We start from the raw sequence: 16,418 nt of genomic DNA, 5'->3' as shown, positions 1-16,418 counted from the left end.
TATGAAAACAAGTGTGCTTTTATTATCTTATTAATGTAAATCCTAAGTGCATTTATATGTTATGTCGGACAAGAGAATGTAAGGGAAAAACATTTTAACTTTGCATAGAGTAGATTTTTGGCTTGAATTTTTCAGCCGATTGTTAAGGCCTTAGAAAATATTTATTTTGATTCAATCATTGTTAGTAGATGTTTCATCATTGTTGATAGTAGGTTGTTCAGCTTGTTGGCCTTTTGGTGGTTTGGCCTGTATGGAAAAAAAATAATGTTTTAATATTAATAAGGTGTTTGTCACAAACATAATTTTGGCATGATTGTGGATCGCTTTGAGAAATGAACATTGTCAGCAGTGAAACGTACCGGCTAACAACACCCACTGCAGATACAAGTGTGACATGCCATTAAATTAATAAGGGGAGTTCAGGACTGGATGCAAAGTCTGTCTATGATCACCTTACTTTAAAAGCTAGTTATAAATTGGGGCAATTCCCATTTGTGTTTAGCTTGCTGGAATTGGCGCATTGGGTGTCTTCAACTTCCATTGTGCTCTGTTAGGCCTCTGGTGTGTCCCTGCGCTAAAGTTTAACAGGTTACGAGCAGGCAGGCTATTTATTACAGAAGAAACATATGTAGTCAACTGTGTGATTTCCCCCCTTTACCTTCCCACCAATGGAGGCTGATGCCTCTTTTTTTTGGGGGGCGCAAACAAACCGCAAACAAATTTGCTATTGTCACACAACTGGGTGAGCTCAAGGCGCAGTGCCCTGTGCCCCGAGCCAACCCTTTTTTTTAAGCCAATTAGAGCCTCAGGCTGTATTGTGTCAAAGCGACCATGTGTTAATCTCTTGCTTACTCCTGCCCCCACTTCCTCCTGGCAGTAGATTTGGGTCAATTGGTGAGCTTCAGCCAACTAGAGCATCAGAGTGAGGAAATGCTGTGCAGCATTGGATCATGGGATATATAGTCTTTAAAGGGCGCTGTACAATATAGGCTAACTGAGCCATATAAACTAGAGGGACATGGATGCCCTGCATACAGAGCTGGTGAGTTTTCACAGACATTCCGAGAGAGATCAGGGTCTTTTGTGGCTGGGGATCCAGAAAGTCCAGACCTGCTGCAGTGCCTGTCTGAACCTGCGAGAGATTAAGCCCTTGTGAGCACCTTTAGAGCCTGAGGACTGAGCTACAGCATGTCACTGCATTCTGAGACCTGCAGCTGTGTGATAGCCCACACAATAGCAGAGAGACTGAGCCACAGGGACCTGAAGTGCTTATCTCAACTCTGACACAGTTAAGGCAATAAAGCCTACTCCTGGTTAGGCAGTCTACTAGCCCTCTACAGTTACACATACACTAACTACAGAAGGGCCCCAACCTAAGCCAGTCAACACTGACACTTAGGCACCAGGTACTTTACAGCCACCTTTAGGAGTACCCCTGCCTCAGAAACACATACATGTACCCACTATTGGGGCTGCACACAAGACCATTTATTTCCTGGGTCAGTTCATGCTGATACTTTAACCCTGATTTTCAGCCGTTATAGTCTAATTTAACATTGCTACAATTGTATTTAGTTTATAGGTCAGTGATTGTTTATCTAGTACCATATGTTTAAATCTGTTTGATTGCCTGCTCACTGATTTACACTGATTTACACATTGTTTAACTGCATTTCCCTACTACAGCTAATAAATCTACCATCAAGTTTCTTGTGGCCTATTTTCTGTTTTTGCTGTTTTTTTTTTGCTAGCTACAGTAGCTGGCTTTGTGCAAACTCTTCCATGTGCAACTTGCTCTAACACCTATCGTGTTGACCCAAAAATAAGCCCGGGTCTTATATTCATTTGGCAACAAAAGACAAAGTAGGGCTTATTTTCGGGCTAGGTCTTACCATGTAATGTGCTGTCCTCTCTCCCCCTCTCTCTCCCTGCTTGTCAGGAATCCCCAGTGTGAACTGAGTTAAAATGCTTGTAAAATCATTATATTCCACTCTATTACAGTAGTATATATTGTACAATGTGTGTGTTTCTGTAAAATTGTGCCAAATACCTTCATTATAGCGCCGCTTTACTCTTCTACGACCCTCCAAAGCTCTCTTCCCCACATTTATATTACAGAAACTCACATTGGACATTATATACTACTGTAATAGAGTGGATTATAGGATTTTACAAGCATTTTAAAACTAGGGCTTATTTTTGGGGTAAGGCTTATATTGCAGCCCTCCTGGAAAATAACGCTAAGTCTTATTTTCGGGGTAGGTCTTATTTTTGGGGAAACATGGTAGTTATAAATTGGGGAGGTTACCATTTTTTTTAACAAGAAAAGGGGAGGTTACCATTTTTATTTCATTTGCTGAAATTGGAGCAGGGACACACCAGGTATACCTACATTGTATTTTGATAGCGGGAAGACTTGCCTGCTATCAGAATACACTGATCAACACTGCCAGTGGCACTGATTGAGAGAAGATTTTCCAATAGGCTGATTGTACACAAGTTGAACGAGCCTGCCCACGCATAGATCAAAATTTGTCTAGTCCCTACTGAACCGGCTGAATTTTGATCCATGTATGGCTGGCTTTAGGACTGTGCTATACAAAGGGACCTTGACAAAGCAGTGCAGCTTCCACATATTTGTGCAACTACAAGCTCTGTTTTTAACACATTGTTGGATACTATAATTTTTTTTTTTTTTTTTAGCTGATAAGTGTGCTGGCATATACAGTATATTTTGTTTGCTCTGTACAAAGCAATTGCAGGTGCTCCTTATTCTAAGAACGAGTTAGCTTGGGGAGGTTGCCATTTTTTTTTTTTAAAGACTGGATGTTTCCTTGTGGCTATTGACCAGGCACGGTGCTAATCAGAAGTCTGTATGGAGCGTGGAATGAGCAAATTCTATTGAGAGAGGTGCTGGCGGTGGAAGGGTTGGTGGGCTGGTGATTATTGGTGAGGGGGAGGACAGTGGCCAGAAAGACAGCCTGCACTGGCATATAGTACATGACACTGTTTATGGAGTAGGCTTTTTTTCTGTCCTCTTTCATTTTAGTGCTATAGGATAGGATTATAGGGGCAATATAATACATGAGGTCTGATTCACAGAGCTTAGATACCAGGATAAGGATCCTTCTTTTATAAAATTGTATTTTCATCTGAGTCCAGTGAGATTTGAAAATTATAACCACATGACTAAAAAAAGGGCCTTATTTTTGTGTAAAGCTTCATGAAATTGTCCTATGGTACATAGTGCCCCATTCATTTCAAATCGGCAGGGACTGCTGGATTTAAAGGATCAAAAACAGGGCACAAGTCCTGCGGGAACGCGTGGGAACGGAGTTCCTGCACCTTTTTCACAGCAGGAACGCACTTCCCTTTGCAGGACTAGAGCAGCCGAGAGCAGCCGAGCCGCCCGAGCCAATCCTTCACTAAGCGGCGATGCCCAGCTCGAGTCACTGTCAGGGGCAGGCGAACCTTAGTAATCCTTTATGTTACTGGTCGCTTCCTGTATATGGATTCATTAGGTAGTGTGCAGGTATTCCGTCACTTATTAGATGCCGCAATGTCTCCTGGGAGCTTTTGTCATTGTTCCCAGGAGACATTGCGGAGGTCTGCCGCGAGATATCGCGGGATTTAGAAAGAACTTGCTTGCAGACCTCCGCAATGAAGAACAAAAAAAGAACATGCGGTTTAGTAATTATGCATATTAGCGTATCATTTTTTTTTTTGGTGGGGGAGTGGATCGTGGGTGGGAGTTCCCACACTTTTTTCCCCAGGACTTGACCCCTGATCAAAAAGATTGGTTTGGCCAGTAATGTATCAGTGGTAAATGCCTAATTACTATGACTCCTTTGGTGGAGCAATTTTAAAATAACTTAGCATACTGTGTATATAAAATCTGCAATTACTCTTTCCTTCAGAGTCCATCCATAAATAAATTTCAGTTTAGGTTGCCTAAAAGCCGGTCAAAGATGGATCAGCCAGTTCAGCAGGAACTGACCAAGTCTTGATCCATCTATGGCCTTTCCCATTCGAAAGGCGTCCACCTATTGATCGCTGGAACCGGGCTGTTGGAAAATTGGTGTTCGATCATCAATAGCACCTATCAGTATCAGGATACAATAGCACAGTGGAGAGGAGTCCTTCATCCACCTTGTGTGGATGTAGAAATCCATACTTTTTTTGTTCAGCCGGCTGGCTGGTCAAAAAAAGAAAAACAACAATCCATGTATGGCCAGCTTAAGCCTTTATTCTACTATATATATTTATATATATATATTTGTATGCTGCTTTCTTCATACCTCTTCATATTTACACTCCCAATAGAAACTGGCTTTACTGTCCAGGTATAGGAGAATCAGGTCACACAAAAGTGTTGCCTACAACAGAGAACACACAAGATTCTGTCATTTGACATTTCAACTACTGGAAAGAAGTGCACGTGATAGAGAGTAAAACACATATATCCAGAAACTAAACATTGCAGGTTAGCATGCTTGTAAAAAGACAAACTGGTTAGTGGTAGGCCTTGTACACATGACCGAGGAACTCGTCGTAAATGAAACATCGTTTTCCTCGACGAGTTCCTTGTTGAGAAACTTGACAAGCTTTCTTTGCGTACACACTGTCAAGACCAAATCTCCTCTTTCTTAAACGCAGTGACGTACAACACATACAACGGCAGGGGAAGTTCGATTCCACTGGCACAACCCTTGGGGCTGCTTTTACTAATCTCATGTTACTGTGTGTTAAGTAAAAGTTTGGTAGGAGACGATTTGCACTTTTCAGTCTGTTACAGCGTGACGAATGTGCTATCTCCATTACAAACGCTACTTTTACCGAAGGTGCGCTCCCGTCTCATACTTTATTCTGAGCATTCGCAGGTTTCTTAGCATACACACGATCGTGTTTCTCGTCGTAAACCAGCCCGACTAGAAACACGACGAGGAAATTGAGACTCCCGACGCGGAAAAAGAGAACGTGTTCTCTTTTTTTCTTGTCGAGTTCCACAACAATTTTCTCGATGAAAAACATACACACAACCGTTTTCCTCGGCAAAAAAGCTCTGCCACCAAGTTTCTTGATGGATTCTGTCGAGGAAAATGGTCGTGTGTACGAGGCCGTAGAAAGTTGGCACATCAGGAAGCAAATGCTATCGAGGTGACAAATCTATTTGGAAGCACTTTCAAGTCACTAGGCTTTATAACGACTGGTTACATTATTAGAAATAAAAATTTGATGAAGGGATCTCACAATAGAGTTTTCATAGCAGGAACAATAAGCCAGCATGTGATTCAGCTTCTAGAAATCATGGAAAATTAACATATCAGACTTGGGTGCTGTTGACCTTTAGAAAAATGTAAGAGGTGTGGCTTCCGTGTGTAGTCTGTCCAGTTAGATGTCTATACATTGTTTTTTTAAGTTTGTATTGCAACTAGGGTTGCCACCTCATCCGAACACATATTAATTACACAGGTTCTGTTGCCGAATAAAGTGGTAATTAAACTCACTTGGTGCCTTATCTGTATCAAATTGGACACAAGTAAATGTGTAATGAATATGTGTTTGGTTTTAAAGGGATGAGGTGGCAACCCTTCGGCAGCGCTGGCCATTGATTTCAATGGCAGAGGCGCTTTAGGAGCGGTGTATTCACCGTTCCCGCAACGCCCCAAAGATGCAGCTTGCAGGACTTTTTGACCCACTCTGGCTTTTACACTGGAGAGGCAGAGGAGGCGTTTTTCAGGCGCTTTACAGACACTATTTTTAGCCCTTTAGTGCCTGAAAAACGCCTCAGTGTGAAAGTAGCCTAATTGCTTGATTGTTCCTTTATTCTGCATCTTCTCACTTCACAGTTCTTCAGGTTTATATGTATCTATCATCAGCTGTGTTTCCTTCAAGATTTTTTTCAATTTTGGGACTATTAGATCATTCCCCTTGATCCTCTGAGGACTGCTTACTTGTTTAATTTGGTATTTCACAGACTGAGTGGTTCATTCATTTCACTGTGATCAATGGTTTTATACATATTTTTTATTTTAGTGCAGTTCCTTGTTATTATTGTTATTCTCTTAGGTGTATAGAATTCGCTTTTAATACATTTAAGGGTAACAAAAAACCTTATAACATCATCCTTTTCTGACCTTGTACTTTCACTGATACCTTCAAAAGTCCAGACCAGTGTAAATATTCTATTGTTTACATTCAGCCTGCACGCAGTCTGCACTGAACATCTGTATGATTGTAGACTGGGATATAAAACAAGCAAGGCATCAGAAATAGTTCCATTCCAGGTGAGCGTTCTGATTTCTGTAATTGGCTAACTGGTATCACATAGTATAGGGAAATGAAGAGTGCAGAGCAGTTTAAAGTGATTGTAAAGTCTATTTTCTTCCTCTATAAGAATAACAAACATTTTATACTTACCTGCTCCGTTGCAGTGGATTTGCACAGAGCAGCCCAGATCCTCCGCTTCTTGGGTCCCTCTTCTGTGATCCTGGCCCCTCCCTCCTGTTCAGTGCCCCCACAGCAAGCAGCTTGCTATGGGGGCACCCGAGCCGAGTCACAGCTCCCTGTGTCCATTCAGACACCTCTTTCCCCTGATTGGCTAGCTGACTGATTGATAACAGCGGCAGCCAATACCGCTGCTGCTGTGTCTCAGCCAATCAGGAAGGAGAATCTCAGATGGCTGAGACACTCATGGGACACTCATGGACATCGCTGGACAGAGAGGGACCTCAGGTCAATGTGAGGGGGGCTGAGGGGGGCCGCTGCACACAGAACGCATTTTATCTTGGTGCATAGAATGCATTAAGATAAAGAACTTTCTGCCTGTACAATTCCTTTCTATCTTCACTGTATAGTGAAGACAGGCAGAATGCAAACAATTTAATGTTTACACTAAAGCTATGCGCAATGAAAAAATTTGTTTCGCTTCGTTTTGGATTCACTCGCTAAGTAAATCATTTTGTTTCATCATAATCGATACATTAGAATGATTCATTTTCGGATTGATTAATTATTTCGGGAGAGAATATATTCATTGTTCCGAATCGATTTGTATTTTCGTAAATTCTGTTTTCATTCCTTAAATTATTAAGTTGAATTAATTTCCCCATTCCCAACTGACTTTGTTTGTCATGTCACGCACATACAAATTAAACGAATGGTCTCTCAACCCCGATGCAAAAAGGATTTTATTAGAATATTCATGCTAATCTCACTAGAATAAAAACAAATGGATCTGAATCAATTTAGATCGTTAGTTACGTCGTTCCATTATTTCAGATACTTCAAACATGTCATCCGAATGAGACAAATTAATTTGTTGTTTTTGTTATCATTTATTTCGTATTCAGTGAAATTTGTTACAAGTTTCATCCAAATTTTGATTTATAAAAAATGAATCGCACATGTCTAGTTTACACTGGGCTCTGCCCGGGATAACAGGTCTTAGAAGGAACAGGTATATTTGCAAAGTCACTTAACGATAACATTAATTGCATTTATCCTTCAAGTATAACAAAACATCATCAAAGAACAATGTATTACTTACACTACCCAAGAAGGCACACCCAGTTCCAAGGCTTACAGCTGTTGGGACAATACTAAATCTTCTTGCCTGGACATAGAGGGTTGAAGGTCACCCAACAGCAAATACTAAATCAATGCAGTGAGATATGTGCTCATTGAAAACCAACCTCTCCTGTCACTGATATCTCGAATCGGATCCCATAGAGTTTAAGGAGGTCTCTGGTTTCACGTCTTTCTTTATCCCAATAATAAGTAGCCGTTCTGCAAATAAAGCATAAATGGGAGTTGTCTGTGCTGTAATCAGTGGAGAGTTATTTGTAAAGTGATATTATTGTCCTTCCCATCGAAGTCCAGATCCCCACTATTTCTTTTTTATACTTAGTTTTGGAAAGAGTGGTGAAGAGTTATTATTTTTATTATTATTATTATTATACAGGATTTATGTAGCGCCAACAGTTTGCGCAGCGCTTTACAACATCAGGGAAGACAGTACAGTCACAATACAATTCAATACAGGAGGGATCAGAGGGCCCTGCTCATTAGAGCTTACAGTCTACAAGGGAGGGTCAAGTGAAACGAGTTAGTTCTTTTGTTAAGTTTTTACTGCTTTCTGTATCTCTATTAGCAAGATTGTTCCTCCTTTTTATCCCAGTAGCACCAGAAATAAAAAATCGAATGGATGTCACTGTGATCGTAAGACAAGCATGGTAGTAAAAAATAAATCTTACGGTCTCTGTCACCTTCAGAGAATGGAGTTCTCATAATTTCTTATCCTTTTGGCAGCCTGCAACAGGGAGAGGACTTAGGCCCCGTACACACGTCCGAGGAACTCGACGGGCAAAACACATCGTTTTGCCCGTCGAGTTCCTTGTGAAGCCGCCGAGGATCTCGGCGAGCCGAAATTTCCCATTGAACAACGAGGAAATAGAGAACATGTTCTCTATTTCCTCGCCGAGGTCCTCGTCGGCTTCCTCGGCCGAAAGTGTACACACGGCCGGGTTTCTCGGCAGAATTCAGCTCCGACCGAGTTTCTGGCAGAATTCTGACGCCTGACAAGTCGCATCCCGTTCTGTTCAATAGAACCATTCTAACATTAGCGACTTAAGGTTCTTGTACGACTTTGGGGGCGACTCAGGGGGATCTGCATTGACTTCAATACAGAAGTCATTTTGCAAGTTGCCTCTGAAGTTGTCTTGAGATCGCCTTGCCGAGTCGTCCCCAAAGTCGTGCCGCCCCTGTGTGAACCGGCTCTCAATGTGAACTGTCCAAAGTGAACCAAAAATAGCAGTAAACAAACAACTAACAAAGAGTATAACCCTTCTCCTCTTCATCCAAAAATAGTTTGGTCAGACCATGAGCTTTGTAGTAGACCTTTAGTTTATTTATTTTTAGTTATGGATAGAGTGGGGAAGGGTGAGGACCTTCGTTAGGTTTGTAAGCCAAGTGGGAATATTTCCTCCAGATTCCTGACCTGGTGACACATCAGGAGAATTCCCCAATGGGGGCGTCACAGATTGCAACAATTTAAGACAAATGGGTCTAAAATGCACTACTATTAAATGTGCTTTTATTGGTGTCTGTATCACTGCTAGGCAGATTGTCTTTATTGCCCGGACTACACAGTAGTCTGTGACCAAGTTAGAGATATCTTCCATTAGGAAACAATAAAAAATTGAACACTTCCCAATTCAGAACTAAAAAAAGTTCTGGTCAGGAATGCTAATGTAAATAAATTTTTTTGTGTCAAATACAGTAAATATAAAATGATCAGCAACATATGAATCTAACCTGAAGTTGTTGTTTTTATCTTGCAATCCAAAGGAGTATTGTGGTATGCAGACTTGTGCTTGATCCAAATTGCATTTCCACTCAATATCAATTCTAACAACTCCACCCTGAAATAAAAAAGGAAATCATCCTGTTAACTCCCCAAAAATGTACCTACATAATACAAATTGCGAGTGTATATTTTCTAATGTGCAGGCTTGAAAGAAAGCTCTAAAAATTATTTTTCATTTTTAAATAATAATTAAGTGTTAATTGGAGCAGTGTGGTTGATTTACCAAAACGGCAGATTACAAAATTGGTGCAGCTGTACATGGTAGCCAATCAGCTTCTAATGCCGTGTACGTACAAACGGGTTTTTCCGATGGAATTCCGTTCAAGCTGTCCTGCATACACACGAACACACCAAATTCCATCCGTCAAAAACGCGGTGACGTACAACACTATGACGAGCGTAGAAAAATGAAGTTCAATGCTTCCGAGCATGCGTCAAATTGTTTCCGAGTATGCGTGTTTTTTCCCCTGTCAGAATTCCATACAGACGAACAGAATTTCCGATTTTTTTGTTCTCTTTCTAAGTCCGTCTGATGTAAAAAATCCAATGGGGCATACACATGGTTGGAATATCCAATGAAAAAATTCCGTCTGACTTTTTCCATTGAAAATTCCAATGTGTATGCGGCATAACTTTAGCTTGTTCAATTAAACTTTGGAAAGAAAAAAATGGAAGATGATTGGTTTGTATAGAGCTGCGCCAGATGTTGCATTCTCCAGTTTTAGTAAATCAACCCCAGTGTGTCAGACCTGGATCTCTGCATTGTGCATGAGAGCAGAGGTCCAGCTCTCCAGCGTGCTGCCAACACAGGAGAACTTTTTTCCTTGCTGCAGCATATAATACCCAATACCTAAAAAAAATATCAACAAGTATATTTATTACCGTATTTGCATATAATAATTGCAATAAATGTAAAAATTCATCACTGGAAGACCCTAAAACAGTGTCAACCTTCCTGAATATTCCCATTGATGGCACTTATTTGCATCTTAATTACAGATAAGTTTAAAATAAAAGTGAAAATATACCAGAAGAGACAGTTCTTCAAAGCTATTTTTAGTTTTCGTTATGATATTCTTGATTGTAAAAACTGGACAGTACGGGCTGGAGACTGGATCATATCTGCAGCTCTTAAAATAAGTATCATCCAATGTCTTCAATGTGTTTGCCCTTTTGAAAAACAAAAAAAGACAGAATGACTTGGACATTTAAATCTGAATGGTCTGATTACTGAAAAATTCAAGGCAAAGTATTTATGTGTACATTATACAGCCTTTCTCAGCCTTCTTACCCCAGAGGGACCCACATAATATACAGGTTTCAGGGAATCCTTACCAAAGCTAGTTAATTGGAGTTCAATGGGGAAAATGTCCTTTACATTGATTGTCAGTATGAAAAATTGAACCCTTATGCCGCGTACACACGATCGGTTTGTCTGATGGACTGTTTTCATCAGACTAACTGATCGCGTGTGGGCCCCATCGTTTTTTTATCCATCGGTTAAAAAACTAGGAACTTGTTTTAAAATGATCTGATGGTTAACTAACCGATAGGAAAAAAACGATCGTCTGTAGGCATGTCCATCGGTTAAAAATCCACGCATGCTCAGACTAAATTAAGGGACGGGAGCGCTCGTTCTGGTAAAACTAGCGTTCGTTATGGAGATAGCACATTCTTCGCGCTGTAACAGACAGAAAATCACGAATCGTCTTTTACTAAAACGAAATCAGCTAAAGCAGCCCCAAGGGTGGCGCCATTGGATTTGAACTTCCCCTTTTTAGTGCCGTCGTATGTGGTTTACGTGACCTCGTTCTGACACGATCGTTTTTTTAACCGATGGTGTGTAGGCACGACTGATCATCAGTCAGCTTCATGGGATAACTGATGAAAAAATCCATTAGCCCGTTTTCATCGGATGGACCGATCGCGTGTACAGGGCATAACTCGTGGTTAGAATGACAACTTTACATTTAAAAAAATAATTGTGTCATGCTGCTTGTTTTGCCATACAGCAATGGAAGATTATTTAGCTACAATCCATGGAACCCCTAGCAACCTCTGGAGGAACCCTAGTTGAGAATGGCTGTAATAGACAGTTGGACAAACTATACTTAAAATAAAATAAAACAGCTTGCTGAAAGTTATAAGAAAGTCAAGGATTTAGTCTATAAGAAATGACTGTGGGAAATTAAGTAGTAAATATAATTACATATAAATAATAGATAAACAAACATTCGCACACTATGTAAGAATGCAATAACTCTAAGCCCTGTGTTTTCTGTTACCTGTAAGTAACATCTGAAATTTCCTGTTACTAATATTAATATTGTAACTGGGATAATGAGTGCTAGCAAGAGTAAAAGTTTTTGTGCAGTGCACAGTGTGCCACATGTATACAACAATGGAGCAACAGCTCCAGGATGGATACAGCTTCAACAAATGTGAGCGGGTTGCCATTTTAGAAGCTCACATTAGAGATCTGAAGAAGCAAGTTGCAAAACTGGGTAGAACTGACAACCTTAGGGAGGGTAGAGGGGTAAGTCAGGATTATCAGGTAGGAAGATGGGTTATTGTAGTCAGAGGGAGTGGTAGGGGCTCACAAAAAAAAAGGTCAGCCATAGGTTTGAGCACCCAAACAGATTTGCCAAATTGGGTGAAGATGTGGAGGTGGCAAATTCAGAGTTGGCAGCCCTAGATGTCACTGCTACCCCTAACAGCCGGGACAGCAGCCCATCTAGTAGGGCAGGGGTGTCAAACTCAATTTCATCATGGGCAGCATCAGCATAATGATTGCCCTCAAAAGGGCTGGTTGCATCTGTAAGATTAGATGTCTAGTGCATCCCCTCCCCTTACATTAGATGTCAAGAGCCACTCCACCATTAGAAATTGAGTCCCCTACTCTCCCTTACATCACAGAACACCCCCTTTCCTTATGCTGCTGCTGGAAAGAAGCTGGATGCATTGCTTGAAAGCAGAAAGTAAGGGTCTGGAGGAGGACCAGAGGAGGGCTGGAGATCTCCTGCAGCTGCAGGAGAGGTGCGAGGGCCACATGAAATGGCCTGGAGGGCCGGATTCGGCCCACGGGCCTTGTGTTTGACACCTGTGTAGTAGGGGTTACTGAGGGTAGTGCAGAAAGACCTAGACAGTTGGCAGTAATAGGGGATTCTATAATCAGAAGGACTGATAGAATAATTTGTCACCAGGATCGCCTTAACCAAAAGGTTTGCTGTCTCCCTGGTGCCATGGTTCAGAATTTCGTGGACCGGTTGATCAATTATTGGGAGGGGCTGAGCATGACCCAACTGTCTTGGTCCATGTTGGAACCAATGACAGAATAAAAGGAAGGTGGAGGCTCCTTAAGAATCAATTTAAAGAACTAGGCTGCGTGTTGAAGGGAGATGATATTTTCTGAAATATTGACTGTGCCATGCGCAACACAGGAAAGACAGAGTAAGACTACCCAGGAAATTGACTGGAGTAATGGCACGGCAAGAACAGTTAAAGGGCAAAAATTGATAAACCTATTACAAGACAATTTTATGGCACAGTTCATAGAGGCCCCAACTAGGAATGATGCTCTGCTGGACCTGGTAACCTCAAACCATGCAGAGCTTTATACTAATGTTCATATAAAAGAATATCTGGGTAGCAGTGACCATAACATGATTTAATTTAATGTTAGCTGTGAACAACAAACACATACTGGGAAGATAAAAAACATTTGACTCTAAGGCCCCGTACACACGACCAAACATGTATGCTGAAACTGGTCCGCGGGCCAGTTTCAGCATACATGTTTGGTCGTGTGTAGGTGCGAGCGGGCCGAATTCCAGCAAACATTTGCCCGCCGGGCCTTTTCCCAGCAGACAAATATTCCTGGACGTGTTTTAAAACCGTCCGCTGGAATCCTGCCCGCTCGGACATGTACGGTCGTCAGTACAGACCTACCGTACATGTCCGAGCGCCCGCCGTCCCTCGCATGCGTCGAATGAGCTTGACGCATGCGTGGAAGCATTTAAATGGCAGGCCCGCCCACGTCGCCGTGTCATCGCCGCGTCATCGTCGCGGCGACGACGCGGACACGCCCCGCGTATTGTTTACGGCCGGGCTTCTGTACGATGGTTAGTACAGCCATCGTACAGAAGCCCTCGGGCAGACATCTACGGTGAAATGGTCCGACGGACCGGTTTCATCGTACATGTTTGCTCGTTAGTACCCGGCCTTAGAGAACAAATTTTCCAAAGATGAGGGTTGCTCTCCAAGAATTAGAATTGGAGGGAATACTGTATTGGCATTAATGAACACAGAACAGAAATGGGAATTCTTCAAACAGACTGTATGTGAACTCACTGTAAAGTATATTCCCATGGGCAAAAAGTTTAAATGACTAAAAATAATACCTACGTGGCCCATGGCCAAATTTTAAGAAAAGAGCTTTAAAAAATGTAAAAATCAATGAACACTTTTATCATTTAAATGTTACAAGGAATATAATAATTGTGTATTATAATATAACAGAATGTGTAAAAAGGAAATTAAGGCCACAAAAATTCAAAACAACCGACATTTTGCAAACAATATTAGGGCAAACCCCAAAAATTCATCAAATATATTAATAAAAAGGTCAGGTCTGAGCATATAGGCCCTTAACAAAAAAATGTAGAGTGGGTGACTGGGGACAAAGAGAAGGCAAATTTATTTAATACCTTCTTCAGGTCTGTGTATACAAAGAAACATGGGCGAACTCATGTCTATAATGGAGATGGTATTGACACAACCCCAAATGATCCACAATGGCTCAACATTTATATGGTCCAGATATTTAGACCTGGACCAGATGGCATACACCCACGGATCCTAAAATAATTGAGCTCTGTCATTTCAAAGCCATTGTTTTATTTTTTTGGGACTCTTTAAAGCGGTGGTTCACCCTAAAATCCACTTTCTGTCACTAGATCCAGCATACTGCTGACATCTGCAGTATGCTGGATTTTTTTATTTATTTTTTGTACTTATCGTTTTATCCGTATGTCTGCTCCGGCTCCGAGCGGCGTATCCTTCCGGGTATAGGCGTACCTAAGTAAAGCGCAGTTGATTGACGGGCTTGGATAGCGCGTCACACCTTCAGGAAATAGCCGACGTGACTCTCGGCAATTTACGGCGCCTGCGCAGTCAGCTCTACACGGCAGGCGCCGTAAAGCGCCGTAAGCAGCCGAGAGTCACGTCGGCTATTTCCGGAAGGTGTGACGTGCTATCCAAGCCCGTCAATCAACTGCGCTTTACTTAGGAACGCCCATTCCCCGACGGATTCCCCGCTCGAGCCGGAGCAGACATACGGATAAAACGATAAGTACAAAAAAAAGAAAAAAAAATCCAGCATACTGCAGATGTCAGCAGTATGCTGGATCTAGTGACAGAAAGTGGATTTTAGGGTGAACCACCGCTTTAATAACTGGAACATTACCACTGGAATGGTGTAAGGCCAGTATGGTGCCTATATTTAAAGAGAGATCAAAGTCTTTACCAAGTAACTGTAGACCTGTTAGTTTAACTTTGGTTGGGAAGATACTGGAGAGTTTAATTAACCTCTTGACCACTGGGCACTTAAACCCCCTTCCTGACCAGACCAATTTTCAGCTTTCGGTGCTCTCACAATTTGAATGACAATTACTCCGTCATACAACATTGTACCCATTTGAAATTTGTGTCCTTTTTTTCACACAAATAGAGCTTTCTTTTGGTGGTATTAGATCACCTCTGGGTTTTTTATTTTTTGCGCTATAAAAGAAAAACGACCGAAAATTCTGTAAAAAACAAAAAAAACAAACTTGTTTCTGTCATATTCGCAGGTTATTTCTCACACACAGCATATGCATACCACGAATGACACCCCAAAACACATTCTGCTATTCCTCCCGAGTATGGCGATACCCCATGTGTGCAACTTTTACACGGCGTGGCCACATACAGAGGCCCAACATGCAGGGAGCGCCATCAGGCGTTCTGGAGCACCCAGGCCAATTCTGACATTTCTCTCCTACATGGAAAAATCACAATTTATTTGCTAGAAAATTACATAGAACCCCAAAACATTATATATGCAGAGTATTGGGGTATGGCGGAGTATTTGGGTATGGCGGAGTATTGGGGTATGGCGGAGTATTGGGGTATGGCGGAGTATTGGGGTATGGCGGAGTATTGGGGTATGGCGGAGTATTTGGGTATGGCGGAGTATTGGGGTATGGCGGAGTATTGGGGTATGGCGGAGTATTGGGGTATGGCGGAGTATTGGGGTATGGCGGAGTATTGGGGTATGGCGGAGTATTGGGGTATGGCGGAGTATTTGGGTATGGCGGAGTATTTGGGTACGGCGGAGTATTGGGGTATGGCGGAGTATTGGGGTATGGCGGAGTATTGGGGTATGGCGGAGTATTGGGGTATGGCGGAGTATTCGGGTATGGCGGAGTATTCGGGTATGGCGGAGTATTGGGGTATGGCGGAGTATTGGGGTATGGCGGAGTATTGGGGCATGGCGGAGTATTGGGGCATGGCGGAGTATCGGGGCATGGCGGAGTATTTGGGCATGGCGGAGTATTTGGGCATGGCGGAGTATTTGGGCATGGCAGAGTATTTGGGCATGGCGGAGTATTTGGGCATGGCGGAGTATTTGGGCATGGCAGAGTATTTGGGCATGGCAGAGTATTTGGGCATGGCAGAGTATTTGGGCATGGCAGAGTATTTGGGCATGGCAGAGTATTTGGGCATGGCAGAGTATTGTGCAGGGAGGGATGGCTGGATCTGTGACTGCAGTTGTCACAGATCCAGCCACAGCACTGCTGACACCCCGCGCTCCCCCCCCCCTCTCTCCTCTCCTCTCGCACTGTACCGAACGGTACAGAGAGGAGAGGGAGGAACCGGCGTCATCAAATGACGCCGGTTTGTTTACAAGTGATCGCTCCGTCATTTGACGGAGCGATCACGTGGTAAACAGCCGCGATTCGCGGCAATTTACCGTGCTCCGTGATGCGCCGGGTCTTCTAGACCCGGCGAG

At 42.4% G+C, this 16,418-nt stretch overlaps 1 protein-coding gene across 6 annotated transcripts in view; it reads right to left on the bottom strand.

Moving 5' to 3' along the window:
* P2RX6 (purinergic receptor P2X 6) overlaps positions 1–16,418 on the bottom strand; it is a 76,899-nt gene continuing 60,481 nt past the window's right edge. For 2 of the 6 annotated variants that reach the window (XM_040345394.1, XM_040345367.1), the window contains 6 exons: positions 10,396–10,537; positions 9,316–9,422; positions 7,695–7,788; positions 7,550–7,615; positions 4,299–4,376; positions 1–246 (listed from right to left, as the gene is read on the bottom strand). In XM_040345394.1, coding sequence (XP_040201328.1) covers positions 172–246; positions 4,299–4,376; positions 7,550–7,615; positions 7,695–7,788; positions 9,316–9,422; positions 10,396–10,537 — 562 coding nt within the window. In that variant the 3' untranslated portion in view covers positions 1–171. The remainder of the gene's footprint in view (positions 247–4,298; positions 4,377–7,549; positions 7,616–7,694; positions 7,789–9,315; positions 9,423–10,395; positions 10,538–16,418) is intronic. The other 4 variants (XM_040345385.1, XM_040345376.1, XM_040345402.1 and 1 more) reach the window with 4 other exon arrangements.

Source organism: Rana temporaria, chromosome 1, assembly GCF_905171775.1.
Source record: "Rana temporaria chromosome 1, aRanTem1.1, whole genome shotgun sequence".
In the NCBI taxonomy this organism is placed as follows: Eukaryota; Metazoa; Chordata; class Amphibia; order Anura; family Ranidae; genus Rana; species Rana temporaria.
Note: the sequence above shows the minus strand (reverse complement) of the source record. Positions and strands in the feature narration are given on the sequence as shown.